We start from the raw sequence: 20832 nt of genomic DNA, 5'->3' as shown, positions 1-20832 counted from the left end.
ATGATCGCTATCCGGTAATTCTTGCTGGAAAGTATCTGTGTGGACATTGGGTGAGGGCAGGGTCAGCCGCAAGGGTGATGACCCTGTAGTTCAATAGCCTGCCAGCACTTTCTGTCCAAGCTCATACACGAAGAATGGCCACTTGGGTGAGGCACAAGAGAATGACCAGCAGCCGTGGAACTGAGCTGCAGCACGTTCAAAAGAGGATAACAGAAACTCATAGAGAGCGGAGAGGAGGAACATCCCTCCCCGCCCTCTTAGGAGGAACTCATTCCCCACCCACCCCCTTGACAGAACTTGCATTTATATAGCGCCTTTCACTACGTCAGGACATCTCGTAGCGCTTTACAGCCAATGAAGTATTTTTGAAGTGTAGTCACTGTTGTGATGCCCCCCCCCCACCCCACGGTTGAATAGCTCACTGAGACTCACATTTCTAGTCTCACGTGAAGATTGGCCAAGAGGATGAGGTGAGGGAGGGTGGCCTGTGAGTACTCCAGAACAAGTCAGTGCCTCCCAGAGAAGTGTAAAATCCTCCTTCTGGCCCGACACATGGCACCAAATCACATGGTAAAATGCCATGGTTCTGACAGATGGAACAGAGAGGAGAAACTGACAGTAGTGACAGAATATACAAACTCCACCAGCAAGACTTGACTCTGGAAAAGAAACTTGGGGGGTGGGGGGCAGAAAACAGTATGAAACGAACCTCCTCAGGACATCCCAAAGCGCTTTGCAGCAAATGAAGTGTAGTGTATGTGCTTTAAGTCAGAACTACTTTTTACAGCTCCTGTATACTGTAGTACCAGCAGTAACCACACCGGTATATAAGCTGTGCGCATGTCTCTGTACCCCAGTCTAGAGATGACCCTCCTCCAGTAAAGACCTGTTATTTGTTTATGTACAGCATCCGTGTAATTATTTATCCACTGAACCACGGATCTAACAGTGGCGACGAGTGTTGATGCTAATCTACCTGCAACATAAAAAAATAGTCGCGTCCAGGAACACGGGCGTCGACCGCGAGCAACCGCCCAGCAGTCAGGCAGAGATCCAACTTCGCTGGGGAGGCTGTGGAGAGCCGGGCTTGGTTCCCCAGCCACAACGAGCAGTAAGAGACCGACGACAGGTCCAGAGCAGACCCTTCCCGAGCAGCGGCGGCTGGAGCCGACCGATGGCAGAGAGAGAGAGCCGGGCAGCGTCGACGGGGTAAGAAAGAGGGTGAAGAGAGCAGGGCGCAGTCGGGGGTTGATCACCGAGCGGCATCGAGGAAAAATACTGCAAACCGGAGAGAGAGAGGGTAAGAAACAGCCGGGTTCTAGACTGAGCGGCGTCGACAAATATCAAGAGAAGAACGCGCAGAGCACAGCCAGGGATCACGGGCTGATCAGGGTCCGCGGGGCGAAGCAAGGGGAGACGCCATTGAGCCGCGGAGAAGCAGGGAGAGCGCGGGAGGCGCCATTGAGCCGCGGAGAAGAAGGAAGAGCACGGGAGACACCATTTTGCGAAGCCGCAGCGGAGAAGACGGGCGAGCGCGGGAAGGAAGGAAAGCGCGGGAGACGCCATTTTGTGCCAGCGGAGAAGAAGGGGAAGCGCGGGAGGCGCCATTGGGGATAGTTAACGCACAACCAAGGATGCCGAAGAGTGGCAGTATCTCTACGTTCGACAATGAAGTCGAAGATTGGGTGACATATGTGGAACATATTGAGGTGTACTGCAGGGCGAATGAAGTGCCAGATGCTAATAAAGCACTGGTTCTGTTAAATTCCATGGGTGCAAAAACTTATGGGTTACTGCGAAATCTAATAACCCGAGAGAAGCCGGTAAACAAGAATTTCGAAAGCATAGTAGAAATCCTACAGGACCACTTAAACCCCACACCGCTGCTGATAGCAGAACGATTTAAGTTCCATAAAAGGAACCAACACAAAGACGAAAGCAATGCTGAGAACCTAACGGAACTGCGCAAGCTATCGAAATACTGCCAGTTTGGAGCGGGACTAGCAGACACGTTAAGGGACAAGTTTGTGTGTGGGCTACAAAGTGAAGGAACCCAGAAACGGCTTCTATCAGAAAAGGACCTTACGCTGGACAAAGCTTTCAATATGGCAGTATCACACGAAGCAGCCGCAAGGGGCACTGCAGAGATACAACGGAGACCGCAAGAATACGGCACCAACGAAATGACCTATGGAACAGGGACGTGCTATCGCTGCGGCAGAACAACACATGACCAGAAAGATTGTTGGTTCAAGGACCAAGTGTGCAGACAGTGTGGGAAAGCAGGACACATAGCAAGAGTCTGCAGGTCTGGGAAGAAAACCAACAGTAAGAAATCTCCACAGGAGAAGTACAAAAAGGTACACCAGGTGATGGACAGTGGTTCAGACGAACAGAAAAGTGACACAGACTCCGGAAGCAAGGAGCTGGGTTGTCTGAAACTACATAAGGTAACCGAAATGGAGGATCACCAGACTATCTGGGTTACACTCAAGATAGACGGAGTCCAAGTGGAAATGGAATTGGACACAGGGTCAGCTCTAACAGTCATAAATCAAAGAGACTACAAGCGGCTATTTTCACACATACCCTTGAAAGCAACAGAGATTGTCTTGAAGACGTATACGGGGCAAAAAGTCTACCCCAAAGGAAAAATAAGGGTGAAAGTGACATATAAAGGTCAGGAAATACCTAAAATGGATATATATGTATTGCCAAATGGAGGACCACCACTGCTAGGACGTGAATGGATCCGGAAGATACATTTAGATTGGCATTCCATACAGGCACTGAAGGTGGAGGCCAAAAAGGATGACGACGTCACACCTGGACAACTGTCTAAAATGCTAACTGACGCAAAAGAAGTGTTCCAGGAGGGACTAGGAACACTAAAAGGAATAACAGCAACAATTAAAATAGAGGATAATGCAAGCCCAAAGTTTCTGAAGGCCAGACCAGTGCCTTATGCAATCAGACCAGCGGTTGAAGCAGAGCTGGAAGGGTTGGAATGTTCAGGAGTACTGTCCAAAGTGGACTGGAGCGAGTGGGCTACACCCATCATTCCTGTAATGAAGAGGTCGTTGAGTAATACGCCTGGGGAACCAAAGAAGGTCCGCATCTGTGGGGATTTTAAGGTGACAGTGAACCCAGTCCTTCACACCGTGCAATATCCGCTTCCACGAATTGAGGATATTTTCGCCTCGCTATCTGGTGGTAAACGCTTCACCAAAATTGATCTAGCCCAGGCGTACCTGCAAATGGAGGTAGAAGAAGCTTCGAAGCATTACCTTACGATCAACACCCATAAAGGTCTCTATCAATACAACCGGCTGGTGTTTGGAGTAGCCTCGGCTCCGGCTATCTGGCAAAGGGCGATGGATCAGGTCCTGCAAAGGATTCCAGGGACCCAGTGTTATTTGGACGACATCTTGGTCACGGGCGAAAATGACGGTGATCACCTCGCTAACTTGGAGAAGGTGCTCGCCAGATTAAAGGAATATGGACTACGAGCTAATTGCCACAAGTGCGAGTTTTTCCAGAAACAGATCTCGTATTGCGGCCACGTCATCGATGAAGAGGGGTTACATAAGTCCCCTGACAAGATTGAGGCAGTAGTCAAGGCTCCAGCACCAGAAAATGTGTCACAACTGAGGTCGTTCCTCGGGCTGGTAAACTATTACCACAAGTTCTTACCAAATTTGTCTACGGTATTACACCCGCTGAACACCCTACTGCAAACAGGGGTACCATGGAAGTGGGATGACGAACATAGACGAGCTTTCCAGAAGTGTAAAGAATTGATCACATCAAAAGAGGTGTTGGCCCATTTCAACCCAGCACTACCAATTCGTTTGGCATGTGATGCATCACCCTACGGCATTGGAGCGGTGCTGTCGCACAAATTCCCAGACGGGTTGGAGAGGCCAGTAGCCTTTGCGTCTCGGTCACTAACCTCAGCCGAGCGCAACTACGCCCAGATTGACAGGGAGGCCCTCAGCCTAGTATGGGGAGTAAAAAAATTCAACCATTATCTGCATGGGCAGAAGTTCACCTTGCTGACTGACCACCAACCACTTGTCTCCATCTTTAATCCTAAGAAGGGCGTGCCAGTAATGACTGCACAGCGGTTACAAAGATGGTCCCTGTTTCTAGGGGCGAATCAATATGAAATAGAATATAAAGGCACGAAACAGCATGGGAACGCTGATGGGCTATCGCGCCTGCCACTGCCTACGGTGGAGGAAGCTCCAGCAGCGGACCCTATCGAGATATTTTATTCGTTGATAATTGAACGATTGCCAGTAACAAACGCGGATATAGAGAAGGAGACCCGCAATGATCCGACGCTGTCACGGGTATATGAATTGACGGTGAGGGGATGGCCAACACATGGCGACTCACTGTTGCCAGCATTCTCATCCAGAAGAGAACAGCTGTCAGTATGCCAGGGGACAGTGATGTGTGGATCCAGAGTGGTGATTCCACCCAAGTTAAGGGAGAGAGTGCTAAAGGAGCTACATGAAGGTCATCTGGGGGGAGTGAAAATGAAAAGCCTTGCTAGGGCTTATGTGTGGTGGCCGGGAATCGATCAACAAATCGAAGACCTAACTAAGAGCTGCTTAGGATGCCAGAAGGTCCAAAATGCATCACCACATGCCCCTCTACACCCATGGGAGTGGCCCTCCTCTCCATGGCAACGGTGCACATTGATTTTGCTCGTCCATTCATGGACTCAATGTTCTTAATAGCAGTGGATGCTCATTCAAAGTGGCCTGAGGTGATAAAGATGTCTTCAACCACTACAGAGAAAACGATTGCAGTCCTACGGACCATATTTGCCAGAAATGGTTTGCCAGAGCAGATCTGCTCTGATAATGGACCACAGTTTGTATCCGACGAGTTCCAAAAATTCATGAAAAGGAATGGGGTAAGGCATTACACATCCGCCCCGTATCATCCAGCCACCAATGGATTGGCTGAGAGGTTCGTACAAACCTTTAAAAGGCGATAAAGGCCACGTGCGACGAGGAAATTCCACTACAGCATAAGATGGACAATTTCTTATTAGCCTACCGAAACGCGACACATGCAGTTACCAACCAGACCCCGGCCATGATGTTCTTTAACCGAAGGTTGAGATCTCGTCTGGACTTGCTCAGACCAAATGTGCGAAGAAATGTTGAGGACAAACAATTCCAGCACATCAACGAGAAGCCGACAAGGAGCTTCAATGTAGGGCAACCAGTCTTGGCCCGTGACTATCGAACAGAGAAGTGGCAACCCGGAATGATATGTACAAGGCAGGGGCCATTAATGTACACAGTGGATGTCGGGGAGAACATTGTGAGACGCCACGTCGATCAGATATTAGCGTCACAGGAAGGCGTCAACCCCATGTCTCGAGTACCTGGGGATGAACCCGACATACCGGTAGCATCTACTTCAGACCCAGTAGCAGTGGAACCCGATGAACTACCCGATGAAAAGGGGTCAGAATCGCCTCTGCACCAAGAACAAGAACCTCCGGAAAGGCGCTATCCCGAAAGGGTCAGGAAGCCGCCCCAAAGACTGAATCTATAAATGGACTTTTGTTATTGATTGTACATGTAAAAATGTAATTGTTATTTGAATATTAAGGGGGTATTATTAATCTAAAAAGGGAGGAATTGTAGTGTATGTGCTTTAAGTCAGAACTACTTTTTACAGCTCCTGTATACTGTAGTACCGGCAGTAACCACACCGGTATATAAGCTGTGCGCATGCCTCTGTACCCCAGTCTAGAGATGACCCTCCTCCAGTAAAGACCTGTTATTTGTTTATGTACAGCATCCGTGTAATTATTTATCCACTAAACCACAGATCTAACATGAAGTATTTTGGAAGTGTAGTTACTGTTGTGATGTAGGAAACGCAGCAGACAATTTGCGCACAGCAAGCTCCCACAAACAGCAATGTGCTAAATGACCAGGTGATTTTTTAGTGATGTTGGTTGAAGGATGAGGGATAAATATTAGGCGAGACACCAGGGAGAACTCCCCTGCTCTTCTTCGAATAGTGCCTTAGGATCTTTAACATTCTCCTGAGAGGACAGAAGAAGTCTCAAATTAACATCTCCTCCAAAAGGCAGCACCTCCAACAGTGCAGCACTCCCTCAATACTGCACTGAAGTGTCAGCCTCGATTGTGCATTCAAGATTTTGGAGTGCGGCTCGAATCCACAACCTTCTGACTGAGAGCCAAGAGTGCTACTACTAGGCCAAGGCTAACTCCTGGGGATTGGCTTTAACACTGTCAATCCAGTGGAAATTGGGCAGGTGGGCAGTTAAAACCGAGCAGGTGACTTAGTCGCTTGGAACTCTCCCCTTTCTCGCTGCCGGTGATCGTAACCTGCAGGCAGGGACCTAGCGAGTTTAAGCCAATCGGGTCATATTACGTCAATAGCACTTTAACCTGGACCTGAGCGGAGAAACCGCTCCAGCCAGGCTGAAAAGCAGGTTGGTAGCTGTCGAGAAGGATGAAGAGGCCCAAAAGAGATGTGCCAGAAACTTGCCTTTTGTAGGTCCAGGAGGCGCAGGATTGCTGCTCCGGGCCCAGAGGAGAGTCACAGCCTCGCCCCGCCGCCCTCTCCTGCAAGACCCTCTCGAGAAGCACTCTCTGCCACTTAACTGCAAGCCAGCGGGAGGCCAAGGGGCCTCCCAGTCTTCGGCAGCTGGCAGCCTCTATGGTATTTATTTAAATGAAGCTCGGCGGTTAGACTCGGTGAAGGCTGTGTGCCGTAATTTGCCAGAGTGATTCCCTGCCTGTTACTCACCTGAGTTAAAATACACCCCTGGGTTGATCTTCACCTTTATTGAGGTGTAAAGGAACCACATACAGCAACAGCTCACACCGAAAAGGAAGTTCTTTGGCCCTATTGTGGCTACCGTGTTCAGACAACATGGCCACAGTGACAGTAATATGAGCTTAGATAAGTTATTGCTGGCTGCATTACCGCCTTCGGATGCATGACATGCATTTGCAATTTAGCGGAGGAGTTCATAAATGGTTTGATGCTTGAGCTAAAATAGCAGACAGAGGAAGGTCACAAGACCGTGTTAACTGACCTGCTAAATCATCATCAACAATGATTTCCATGGAGAATAATCAGTGACTGGGAGTGTATTAGAAGGCTGCCTTATTCCAAGTCTTTTGACGTGAATGTGTTACATCATCACCAGAACAAATCGGGAAAAATAAACCCCATTGAAGTTATTTTTAACTCCTGTTTGTTTATATTTTGAGGCGCATGAAATATAATTAGGGAAATATATCTTTGAAGCATCTGACTCGAGTAATTTTAAGTGTCTTTGTTTTACAGAGAACGTTCTGGGCATCGTGCTGGGAACTCTACTCGCTGTGTTCTCCCTGATCCTAATTGGAGTGATCTTGTGTTTGAACGAAAAGCGTTTGAAAAGGTGAGCAATGGTTTTGTGAAGCTCTTCACTGTTGGTGTTTATCATCTCTCTTTTCCCTCCCTCCCTTCCCTCAATCCGCTCCCCTCTTCTGCCATAAGGAGTGACTCGTGCTGGGATACTCCCCTGTGGGCACCAGCCACTCTCTGATCCCTCACCCACGCGGCCTTTCTTTACGAGCCAGCTCAAAATGTGCCAGTGGGCTAATCAACTGAGCCGAATCCCGCCCTCACGCAACAACTTGGATTTATACAGCGCCTTTAATATAGTAAAACGTCTCAAGGTGCTTCACAGGAGTGTAATCAGACAACAAGTGACACTGAGCCAAAGAAGGAGATTTTAGGACAGGTGATTAGAAGCTTGGTGAAAGAAGAAAGTTTTTGAGGAGTACCTTAAAGGAGAAGAGGGAGAGCTGGAGAGGCAAAGAGGTTTAGGGATACACAACATCCACATACATACACTGGGCTAGTATTCCCTTGCGTATAGAAGATCAAAGGGTGATCTAATTGAGGGGTTTAAGGTGATTAAAGGAATTGATTGGGTAAATAGAGAGAAACTATTTCCTCCGGTGGGAGAGATGGGAACAAGGGGGCATAACCTTAAAATTAGCGCTAGGCCATTCAGGGGTGATGTCAAAAAGCGCTTCTTCACACATCTGGAAGTCTCTCCCCAAAACATTGCTGAGGGTAGGTCAATTGAAAATTTCAAACTGAAATCGATCGATTTTTGTTAGGTAAGCGTGTTCAGGGATATGGAACCAAAGCAGGTAAATGGAGTTAAGGGGCAGCATGGTGGCATAGTGGTTAGCACTGTTGCCTCACAGCGCCAGGGACCCGGGTTCGAATCCGGCCTCGGGTGACTGTCTGTGTGGAGTTTGCACATTCTCCCTGTGTTTGCGTGGGTTTCCTCCGGGTGCTCCGGTTTCCTCCCACAGTCCAAAGATGTGCGGGTTAGGATGATTGGCTATGATAAATTGACCCTTAGTGTTAGGGGGATTAAATACGTGGGGTTACGGGGATAGGGTGGGTTATGTGTTGGTGTAGGGGTTACGGGGATCGGGTGGGATATGTGTCGGTGCAGGCTCGATGGGCCGAAATGGCCTCTATCTGCACTGTGGGGTTTCTGTGATTCTGTGAAGATACAGATCAGCCATGAATGGCAGAATGCGCTTGAGGGGCTGAATGGCCTACTCCTGTTCCTATGTAACACGAGCAACTGGATAGTGGTTAGGAGTGGGATGCCTGCCTGATTTTTTTCCCCACTCTCCTTTGCTAACATCCCTATCGCCACCCTAGTTGAGATTGACTACCTCAGGACAGATTGAACCCTAGACCTTCCTGCTCTGTGAAGCTCAGCAGTTTACTGAGCAATGCAGTTACCATTGGAGCCACTAGGGGAGCTACTCACCCCACTTTCAATAAAGTAAGTGAAAAAGCAGAGCTGTCTGTGTCTGCAAATGTGACATCATTAAGTTAATTACACCTTCGTGACCCCCCAATCTTTCTGCATAATTTATCGGTGCACAGAGTGCTTCAATAATTGATTTATATTTTAATGTACTAGTCAAAATGCAAAATAAAGTTGCATCATAAGACCTCCTACTGTAATTAGTTAAATTACTTTTATGCATATCAGCATTAATTCCTTAAAGGGAAAGTCCAGGAAAAAAATGCAAAAGCATTTTATAGATATTTACTTGAACTGTTCTCCTGAGTGTTGGCAGGAGGTAAGATCATGGACGAGCCAGCAAGTCTGATCCTGTACTAACCAATGGTCACACACATGTCACTTTTCAGAAATTGTCAATCAGGACTGGGACACCGATGTTTTTTTTACCTTCGCTTGTCCTTGGGCACTGAGGTCTCTCCTGTTGCCTTGGCTGAGATCAGCTAACTTAGTACAGATTAGCACAGACCGGCAATTGAACAACGGACCACCTGGTCTATGTGTCTAGGTTACTTCACAGTGGCTGTGCCCACCAGGCCATTACTGGGCACTACCAGTGTCTCAATAGAAAAATAAGGGGCAGATTTCTTTTCTTTTTTGCGCTTGGGTATTAAATCATCACCTTGACTGAGCGCACAGAGAGAAGCTGGGTGTGGAGGATCACATGACTAATGGAGCCCACCTGACTTTCATCTTTTAAAATTGTTCTCATTTAAATTACTGGAGATCGGGGGGTAGGGGCAGCTCCCCAAATTTTCCCTTTTCTGTTATTTATCCAATTATTATTGAAGCTGCTTCCGCCACCCTTTCAGGCAGTGCGTTCCAGATCATAACAACTCACTTTGTTAAAATTGTTTTCCTTATGTCGCCTCTGGCTCTTTTAATCAAAATGAAAACCTAATCTGTTGTTGCAACCCCCACCTGCCCCCCCACCCCCAACTCGGTTACAGTAAGACTACTGCCTGTTATAAGGGTACTGTTACTTTTTCTATGTGTTATGGGATAGTTAATGTAGGAACCACCCCACTATAACATTCAATGCTTATCTTCCAAGGGCTGGGCTACAATGAGGGGCGGAGAGGTGGGTTTTGGGGTCAGATAATCTGCCTTTTGAATGGGCAGCCTGGAAATCATGAAACTAGAATAGACACCAGTGGAGCTAATTTTCCTCCTCACAGTATCTGGGAACCCAGGTGCAGAGATGAGGACGGAGACCTGCTGCATCAAGTCTCCACCCCCACTACGCTGCCCGGGCAGTTCCTGGGCCTCTCTGAATGGGCCTTTCAGGGCCTGGGCCTGCAGGCCTAGTGCTCCCATGTTTATAAGGCAGGAGGAGGCATTCTTGACCCTTCTGCCTCACCTTTTATGCCCAAACACAGGGAACCCCCCAAAAAGTTGGCAGTGGGACTTGCACCAGGACCTTCCTCAGGAGCTGAGGGGGGCCCAGGAGTACCCTATCTGGCTGCGGGTAAGTTTATATTCTTCCCTTCCGAGCATGAAGTTTAGACCCGAGGGTCTTCTATCTGCTGGGCATCAGCAGCAGTCAGGAGGCCAGTGGCCAGGAATGCATCTGCGGCCCTGTTTTTGCCCCTCGTTCCCCGCACAAGCCCCTGCCCTGATCTGGGGGTGCACTCAGCAATGGCCCCAGCTGAGGAATTTGAGTGTTCTGCCCCCTTTATGGGTGCAATGGCCTGTCTGGCGCCTGACATGAGGAGGAGGGGAGAGGAATCCCGGCCCTCTAAGGTCTGTTATTTTGTTCTTGTCTGACTAGTTCTTTGTAATATGGAGGTTTTCTCTAGTAAGGTTTTCAGTGAACTTTTAGCAATAGCAAAGCAAAGTTTAGGATCCAAGCCGTAGAATCATACAGCGCAGAAGGGGGCCATTTGGCCCATCATGCGTGTGCCTCTTTGAAAGAGTTATACCATCAGTCCCACACCCTGCTCTTTCCTCATAGCCCTGCACATTTTCCCCTTCGAGCATTTATCCAATTCCCTGTTGGAAGTTCTTATTGAATCTGCTTCCACCACCCTTTGACATTGCATTCCAGATTATGACAACTCACTGAGTAAGAAACAATTCTCCTCATCTCCCCTCTGGTTCTTTTGCCAATTATCTTAAATCTGTGTCTTCTGGTTATTGACCGTCCTGCCAGTTTCTCCCTATCTACTCTATCATACCCCCTCATCATTTTGAACACCTCTATTAAATCTCCCTTTAACCTTCTCTGCTCTAAGGAGAACAATCCCAGCTTCTCTGGTCTCTCCGCACGATTCCGCTGCTGTTTGGTTTCTGACTTGCCAAAAGGCGGCAGTCCCCAAGGTGCGGTGTCCTTTTCATTTCTGGAAATGTTTTCTTTTATGATAAAGTGAGCATTGTAATCTAATAGTTGCAGTAACTTCCTTACTGTTTGTACTCCTCCCATTAAGTTATATTTGGGGGGGGGGGGGAAAGAAACTCAACTCTCTACCTGTAGTGGCCGCCTCAGTGACCCGCACCCCCTCCCTAGTTGTCTGCTGCTGAAACTCTCATCCATGCCTTTGTTACCTTTGAACTCGACTATTCCAATGTTCTCCTGGCCGGCCTCTCACCTTGCACCCCCCCATAAACTTGAGTTCATCCAAAACTCTGCTGCCCATATCGTAACTCGCACCAAGTCCTGTTCACCTCTCACCCCTGTGCTCACCGACCTACATTGACTCCCAGTCCAGCAACACCTCGATTTTAAAATTCTCATCCTTGTGTTCAAATCCCACCATGGCCTCGCCCCTTCCTATCTCTGTCGCCTCCTCCAGCCCTACAACCTGCCAAGATCTCTGCGCTTCACCAATTCTGACCTCTTGCGCCTCCCTGATTTTAATCGCCCCGCATTTGGTGGCCGTGCCTTCAGTTGCCTGGGCCCTGAGCTCTGGAATTTCCTCCCTAAACCTCTCCAGCTCTCTACCTCTCCCTCCTCCTTTAAGATGCTCCTTAAAATCTCCCTGTTTGACCAAGGATTTGGTCTCCTGTCCTAATACCTCCTTATGTGGTTCGGTGTCAAATTCTGTTTGATAACGCTCTTGTGAAGCACCTCAGGGACATTTTACTACATTAAACGTGCTATATAAAGGCAAGTTGTTGTTGTTGTACCCCCTCCCTAGTTAATGAGGGCTGCAGCATGCAAGTGAAATTGATGATAATCTTTACCTAGCTCCTTAGTGCAGAATGGCATCACTTACTCTGGATGTACAAGTTAACATGGCTGCCATTCTCCTCATCCTCCCTAACAGAGGTGAAACATTTCAATGCCAAATAATTTCGACAATGGAAAGGCATGTCACAAAGAACTGAATGGGTGGAATAATGAAAGGAAGGAAGGAGTGGGTCAAAATATTTCATGCTCTTCTAAATGGCTCAGTGGGTAAATATAAAACTCCAGTCTGAGCCATGCATCTCAGGGAAGCCCAGAGTTCGATTCCTGGCCTGTGCTGAGGAAGCTGATCTCAGCTGGGCCTAGTGGTAGAGGCTTCATTTTCCCTGGGCTAGGGAAAGTGAGAAACCGGCCAGTGTTCCCATTCCCATTCCCAGTGTTCCCATTCCCGAGTGCTGGCCAGAAAACCCTGCTGGAAAGTGTGCGTTTGCGGACACTGAGTGAGGACAAGGATCAGGCCTGGCTGTGATGCCCCCTAAAAATAACCCCAAAGACGGGCACTGTTCAGATCCACACAGGAGGAATGGTCACTTGGCCAAGGTGGAGACAGACTGCTGACGCTTAGAGAATTGTACCTCTCCTGAATCACCAACAAATCACGGTTCCAAAAAAAGTACCTACCAGACTTTAACTCCTAATGACAAGTGACTATCGTATTGCAGGGTGACTTCGACCATTTTGAAATTCTGTAAGTAAGAACAGGATGTAAAACCGTTTGAAAAGAGGGTTTCACTGTGTGACTTGTATTGTAAACAGAATCGCTGGCAGGAAATAGCTTTCAATTGTTGAACAAAACCTACATCCAGGTGTATTGAGTATCCTTTATTCTATAGAGTTGACTGAGTGCACAAAGTGCTGTCTCACAGAGTGGAAACACCACACCTGTTGCAGCAAAGCAGACTCTCTTCATTGTGCATCTCCACTCTCAGTTATCTCAGAATGAGAAAGGAAAAATGACCTATTCTAGGACTTGGTCCCAGGTGTCTATACCCCTGGACTCTTGCTAGGAATGCTTTACGCGTAGAATTCTGCTAAAACCTTTTGGCAGGTGCCCAAGCATCTCTGTCCCTTTTTATATTATAGAGCCGGTTTAAGAGGAAGAAGTTAGTAACACGCTGAGGCTGTTGGTGCTGTGGAATCTGATCAACCTATACTGTGAGGTGGGGTGGGGTGGGGTAGGGGGCAGATCGCAATATAAGTGCAGATCAGGAAGGTTGTTCAGCCTATCTTTGGAAGGAGCCATTAAACCAAGTTCCCAGTGGTTCAGGCGGATATAATAGATGCAGTGACACTTTCCAAAGTAGTGAGTTCTCCTGGTGACCATTAGCCGATATTCCTCCCCCAAACAACACAACCAGAAACAGATTAACTGATCACTTATCTTACTATTATTTATGGGCTCTTGCTACGTGCAAAAATGGCTGATGTGCTTTCCTGCAGTGACTGCACGTTAACTTATTGTACGAGAAGCATTTTGGGATGTTCCTAAAAGATTTGCTAAACACTACAGAAATGCAGACTTCCCTTTCCCTTTCTCTTTTCCTTTCCTTTTCCATCAAACCTACCACAGCATTCAACTGTCTCTTAAATATCTCTAAAGTTTTTGGGGCAGAAATTGGTCATTGTTGGGCCCGAAAACAGGGTCAAAAATGACCAATACAGCAGGGCTATGCCTCAAGGATGCCTGCAATATGTCTGGCACTATATTGACCTCGGACGTTTTTCAGGCAGCTGCCCGAAACAGGCATTAGGCCCCTGACCCTGGGCCAGTTTCCTGGGTTAGGGGTCACTATGTATTCATGCCAGATTTCTGATAGCAAGTGGGAGCCTGCCAGCAGGCCCCAGGATGATCCAGGTGGTTCTGTAGCAGGGCCACTTCTACAGCACCAGAAGGGACCGGAAGGAAACGTAAAGGCCACAGGGCCTCGAAGACTTGAAGACGTTGCCCACTGGAAGAGCTTGGCCAAGCCTGAGACTTTCAGCAGGTGAACCATTGAGGCAAAGTGGAGGGAGAGGAGGCCTCTCTAAGCCCTTTTCCTCCATTTTCAACATTTAGGGACATTCCAAATGCTACCTTGGGCCTACCAAAAGGCTTTACCTGGCGGTCCCAGGGAGCAGTAGGTAAAGGGGCAGACAGGAGGGAAATGGGCCCTGCTAGCATCTGAATGTGGCGGGCGGGAAGGAAGTGGCCAGCGCCAGTCGTCTTTGTCCATACAGAGTGAATCCAGCAGTCAGTTTGCCGGTAGACATTTAGTAACAGTTCTATGTCTATATCCACTCAACAATAGAAGCAGCAGATATCTTGCTATCATCATTCTAGTCCTGACAAAGATACGCTGGGGAGAAATTCTTCCACGTTGTGCCCATTTTCCATGCGGAAAAGGGGGGAAACATGGAACACTTTTGAGGCTTAACGTCCTGCGCCCAATCTGTGTCTGCATTACGGGCGCCGCCATATTGGTAAAGGCGGTTTTCCAGGCGTCGCTAGCAGCTGCCTGAAACAGGCGTTGAGCCCCTTGAATGTGTCTAAGGCCTGTTTTCTCGGATATGGTGGCGCGGGCCTTCTCCACTCAGTTTTCTGGGTTCCCAATGCAGCCTAAACAGCAAAAAGGAGGCCAGCACCAAAAAGTTAAGTATATTTTAATTAAACTCACCTTTATGTCAACGGGGTTTCTGCAGCCCAAAGTGATGGCAGCTGAGTGGAAGCGGCTCGGAGGGAACTCCTGGCCATTAAAGCGAACCTTCCTTTATTTTATAAAGGATATTCATGGTGAGACTCCAAGGGGGTGTACTTGGCCTTGGGCGCTAGCGACTTCAATTGAAAAGAAAATCAGGCGGGGTGTAAAACAGGCTGCCAATTCGCCATCGCTCGGTTTGCATTACCACCCAAGAACAATTTCATCTCCCCCAAGCAATTTGTTTAATCGCCCCACAGAGCTGGTATTAGTTGCATGGATGAATAAGAGATGGCCCGAGAGTGTATTGCGAGTCTGAAACATTCTACAGGAGTCAAAAAAAGTTCCACAGTGTCTTTACATATGTTTCATGGTCTAGAATACATTTCCACCCAGCTTGATACTGTATCCAGCTCAGTTGGCAGCACTCTTGCCTCCGAGTCAGAAGCTCGAGGATTTATGTCCTACCCCAGAGACTTGAGTGCATAATCTGGGCTGACTCTTCAGTGCAGTACTGAGGGGGTGTTGCACTGTCACAGGAGTCATTTCTCGGATGAGACGTTAAACCGAGATTCCGTCTGCCCTGGATGATCCCATGGCACTATTCAAAGAAGAGCAGGGAAGTTCTCCTCGGTGTCCTGGCCAATATTTATCCCTCAACCAACATCATTAAAATGGCTTATCTGGTCATTATCACATTGCAGTTTGTGGGACCTTGCTGTGCGCAAATTGGCTGCCGTGTTTCCTACATTACAACAGTGACTGCACTTCACAGGTACTTCATTGGCTGTAAAATGCTCTGGGATGTCCTGAGGCCATGAAAGGCGCTGTATAAATACATTATTTTTATATCGTTTTCCTTCCACCCCTGCCCTTTTCATATCCAGAGTCGAGTCTTGCTGGTGGGGTTTGTATATTCTGTCACTGCTGTCAGTCTCTCCTCTGTCTGTCAGAACCACGAGATTTGGTGCTATCTGTCAGGCAGAAGGAGGATTTTATTCTTCTCTGGGAAGCACTGACTTGTTCTGCAGTACCCACTGGCCACCCTCCCCCACCTCATGCTCTTGGCTATTCTTCACGCGTGAGCCTAGAAATGTGGGTCTTGGTGAGCTGTTTAACCGTTGGGAGCGGAGGGGGCATCACAGCTGACCTGATCCTGACCTCCTCTGATGTCCACATGTGTACTTCCCAGCAGGAATCACCGGATAGCGATCAGGAGTGGGATCCTGGATGATATTTTCCCCCCTCTCCTCCTCCCCAGAGCCACTGAGGCCAATTCTAGTGCCTGAACCGTTGGCCCAGTTAAATCATTACCGACTATGGATTGAACCTAAGACTTTATACTGCTTGTAGAGCTCAGTGCCATACTTTAATCACTAGGCCATTAGTGGGGCTGTCTGATGTTTCAGGAGAATGTTACATTAAAAGATTACTTTAATGGACTATTATGTTCCTATGTATATTATAAATCAATGGGGAATAAATGAAAGAATATCACACAGTATCATCACATTTAACATTTATGAGCTGGTTGTAATTCTGCGTTTGCTCAAATGTTGTTAATTAATCATATGGAGATAACAGATGGCCGGTTTGGAACACCTCTCCAATGGTTTATAAGTGACTTCTCCACCCAGAATCTGCTACAGCCATGGCTAACTCAGCAAGACTCTAATTAGGCCCCATTCATTTCAGTGGTGAGAATATCTAGCCCCAGACTAGAACAAAAAAGCAAGCATGCATTTATATGGAGCCTTCCCATCTTCAGGATGGCCCAAAGTGCTTCACAGCCAATGACTGACCTTTTCTGAAGTGTAGTCACTGTTGTGCAGGCAGTATTGCAGGGCATGCTTTTAAAACTGTGGATTGAACCTGAGACTTTACTGCTTGTAGAGCTCAGTGCCGTACTTTGATCACTGCCAAGCCCTGACAAGGTTCTCTGGGTTTAGGAAAGTGGGGTGAGAGGAGGGGGTGCACACAGTCTGTATCGGGCAAATGGGAACTCTACTTATGTGGTTCACACACAGAAACACACAGAAACCCCACAGTGCAGATAGAGGCCATTTCGGCCCATCGAGCCTGCACCGACACATATCCCACCCGATCCCCGTAACCCCACGTATTTAATCCCCCTAACACTAAGGGTCAATTTATCATAGCCAATCAACCTAACCCGCACATCTTTGGACTGTGGGAGGAAACCGGAGCACCCGGAGAAAACCCACGCAAACACGGGGATGAGTTCTGTGTCTTTCAGATACTTCTCTAGCCAAAACAAAAGGCTTTAAGTTAAAACAGTTGAATTCCACAGGTGACTCATCCACGGCCCCAACAGTGCATCAGCAACAGGAAAAAGCTATTGGGCTCAACAAGCCCATCTCTTTTTCATAAATCAACCCCACTTACCCACCTCCTCGTTAAAGCCTGGAAATGACTACTGGCAGCGGTATAGCCCTTGTATCAGCGTCCTCTGTCAGCCACTTTAATGGAAGTATCAACCCAGTGAAACAGCGGAGGAGAAAGTCGACATGAGTGCGATGAGTGTTCATGGCATAACATCTTCTCGGGATTGAAATATCGCGTCTGTTCCTGGCAGCGCAGGGGGATGCCAGATGCAGAGGGAGCGGAAAACCGGGAGTGGAGGGAGCGAAAAACCTGGGTCAGAGGGAGCAGAAAATCGGGAATGGAGGGAGTTGAAACCGGGCACGGAGGGAGCAGAAAACCGAGAGTGGAGGGAGCGGAAAACTGGGTGGGGAGGGAGCTGAAAACCAGGAGCGGAAAATCGGGCACGGAGGGAACGGAAAACCCAGTGCAGAGTGGGATGTAAATCTGGAGCAGAGCGAGCGGAAAACCTGGTGCGGAAAAGCGGGTGTGGAGGGAGTGGAAACAGGCACAGAGACCTTGTGCTGGTTTTGCACTGGCCCTGGATTTTCTGATGGGCCTGTGTTGGTGGTGCAGCGAGCCTCATTGGACCATTCATTTAGGGCTGTGTGTGGCTGTTGGCTGCCCCGGGAATTATTACATAATGTGGCCTCGTTGCAAGGCCAACACTGCCTTTAGATGCTGGAGCAAAACACACTTCTGTAGGCTTTTGAAGCTGTACTGCCTGACCTTTTGTGGTGAATTAGCAGCGCTGTTTTTTTGGGACAGGTTTTCTTTTCTTCGTGTTGTACGGTCATTGGCTCATTGTGCGTTTGGATCAGATTGCAGTTTTATTTTTGTTTTGAATTTCAGTTTTCGCCAACTTGCATTTATATGACGCCTTTAACATAGTAAAATGCCCCAAGGCACCTCACAGGAGTGTAATCAGACAAACATTTGACACCAAGCGACATAAGGACATGTTAGGACAGGCTTGGTCAAAGAGGTAGATTTTAAGGAGCATCTTAAAGGAGGAGAGGGGGTTTAGGGAGGGTATTCCAGAACTTAGGGCCTAGGCAGCTGAAGGCACGGCCGCCAATGTGGAGCAATGTAAATCAGGGATGCGCAAGAGGACAGAATTGGAGGAGCGCAGAGATTTCGGAGGGTTGTAAGACTAGAGGAGGTTAGAGAGAGGGAGGGGGTGAGAATTTTAAATGGCTCCCCCTTCCATTGAAGGTGGTTTACCTGAATAGGCACAGGTAGTGTGTATATTCCTCCTAGCCTCTGGGATGAAGAGGAGTTTTATAGCTCGGAGCAGAGGGAGATGCACCATCTCCATGCCCCCCTCGCCAATGGGGACCATGGAGTGTCGGCCCACTACATCTCGGATCAGTTCTTCCAGGAGCACTGAAGGCCTGAGATCTGGTGTGCTCTCTTCGGTTTGCAAACACTTCCTTTTATTTGTAGGCTTCCTTTGTCTGCAAAGAGAGCAAAGGGGTGTGTAAAGAAAAGGACGGGTCACGGATGAGCATGCAGCTGGTTTGAGAGGAATGTCCTCGTGTGACTGTATTGCGGGCAGGCCATTGAAGAACCCTGTTAACAGATATAAGTGGAAGAATTTGTCCCTTGACCCTTTCTAAAATAACGTAGTTATGTTAGCCACTTTCCAATCCTTAAGAATTTAGTGCAAAAATATCACTTAAGGCTTCAGTAGTTTCAGTTCCCGTCTCCTTTAAAGATCCTGGGTGCAAGGTGTCTGGATGAGGTGCTTTGTCTATTTTAAGACCTTATAACCATCCTTATTTTCAGACGGTCTAGCTCCTCCTCTGCCGTTCGATCGAGCACGGCGATCTTATTCATCTTTCTTTTCCCTTTCCAGGAAAAAAGCCAAAGTGGCTCAAAATTCTCACGAGTTTCAAAATACCAGCACGGTGAAAACTGAAAATATGTAACTGTAAAGAGAGAACCCCTCTCCCCCCACCCTCGGCATGGACAGACCCTCCCGCCTTGCAGTCAGCCCAGCGAACGGCGTCTGGCAGATGGATCTTTTCTCTCTTTTTAATTCCAGAAGCCTTCGGCAAAACGGATTACACATTTTTCAGAGCGAGTTGGATAATCTTTCAGGCAGCTGTGGGCCAAAGTTGGCAAATTAATTATGGCTTTGTTCCGTTTTTAGAGGAATTTAAATGATCATTTTTATAATGTCTGGGTTTGCTGGGCCAGCCACGGCATTCAGTCAGTTCAGCCTGTAACAGTATCAATACCAGCCACAGGACTAATTGCTCAGTGTAAGGCTGGTCTAATTGGCGGGATTGGGAGCATCGATGAGTTTAGATTTGTCAGAGCACTGATTCTAAGCTTCAGTCTGTTGTACACTCTGACTTCACTCCTCCTTCCTGAACTGCCTCAAGTCCAGTACCGATCCGAAGCATTGACTTTTCCTTGAAGGGTGGGGGAGTCCATAATTCAGCTCTTTGCTTGTACATTAAAAAAAGAGAGATCTCCAGAAGTGAAGTTGATCTTTAACTGGTTCTGGCCTCGCTACTAATCCTATTTCCTCATACTTCTTATTTTAATTTCATTTGAAATTTAATTTAAAAATCCATCTGCGCAGCTTCCTTTGGCTCAGTCTACCTTTCAAGATGAGCTTATTCGACGATAATATGAATCGTGTGACATTCCTGCACTCCAGGTGCAGGATGGCAGTGCTGCTTGTTGCAGCCTCTGCACTGAACACTCCAACGGCAGGTACAGCACAGTTGAGTTGTGTAATGAAGCTCCCTCCACACTGCCCTGACAGTATGCCTTAACCTCCAGTCTCACTGACAACCACATGACTGTGCAATTCCATTCCCGACAACAGCTGTCCTTGTGGCCTTTCGGAGTGAATTGCCAAATTTGTGGAAGGTTTTTATTTTGCTTGTGGACATGCGTCCATTAGCCTGTGGCTGCCCAAGCTTCTTCCAGCAGGCCGGGTGAGATTTTCACCCCATCAATCTGGACTAGATTCAAACCCAGGTCCCAGGGGGGGTTGAAAGTATAGTGTTTGAAACCCACTGTCTCTCATACTTCTACCCCATTTACCTTACTTTTTTTTAAAATAAAAAGATTTTTCTCTAAGAGATAATATCTAGCCAGCTTTGTTCATTTTTATAGCATAGTGTGATCGTTGAATGTAGCAGCTTTTCTTGCCTAAGTAACCTAAGCTGCCATTTTGTGCAATAAGACGATTAGTTCAATGTGTAACGTTATTCAGTTTTTTATGATTGAATATATCATTAACTGCTGACTTAATTAAAAACAACACAGATTTATTTTTTCCCCTGACATATGCATTCGTTTACTTTGACATTCTGTCTGCTGTGGCAACGTGTAATTTATTCCACTGAAGTGCCTCACTTGTTGGCCTCACGTGGAGCACAATCTTTACATCATCACCATTTAACGAAAGGATGTTATCATCCCACTCAAGATGGCGCCTCTCAATGAGGAGCCTTTTCAAAGAAGATGTCTTCCCTTCATGGAGACTCTTTTCAAAGAGGGTGTCCCCTTTCAAGGATACAATTTCACTAACAAAACCCCATTTACTAAAAGAGAGCTGAGCATTATGATCAGGACCTCCTTTACAGAGCCAGCCTAACCATCAGTGAGTTTTAAAATACAGCAATGAAAGGATCATTATTAATTTTAACATTCTTATTTGTCATATTATT

General features: G+C 47.5%; 1 protein-coding gene across 2 annotated transcripts in view; it reads left to right on the top strand.

Moving 5' to 3' along the window:
* Positions 1-20446, top strand: part of susd2 (sushi domain containing 2) — a 140193-nt gene extending 119747 nt beyond the window's left edge. For both annotated transcript variants that reach the window (XM_085961809.1, XM_085961808.1), the window contains 2 exons: positions 7357-7453; positions 18999-20446. In XM_085961809.1, the coding sequence (XP_085817935.1) occupies positions 7357-7453; positions 18999-19071 (170 nt within the window). In that variant the 3' untranslated portion in view covers positions 19072-20446. The remainder of the gene's footprint in view (positions 1-7356; positions 7454-18998) is intronic.
* The last annotated feature ends 386 nt before the right edge of the window (positions 20447-20832 follow it).

This window comes from Somniosus microcephalus, chromosome 19, assembly GCF_052327205.1.
Source record: "Somniosus microcephalus isolate GS21.2 chromosome 19, FLI_Smic_1.0, whole genome shotgun sequence".
Lineage (NCBI taxonomy): Eukaryota > Metazoa > Chordata > Chondrichthyes > Squaliformes > Somniosidae > Somniosus > Somniosus microcephalus.
The sequence above is the reverse complement of the archived record's forward strand: the minus strand, read 5'-3'. Positions and strand labels throughout refer to the sequence as shown.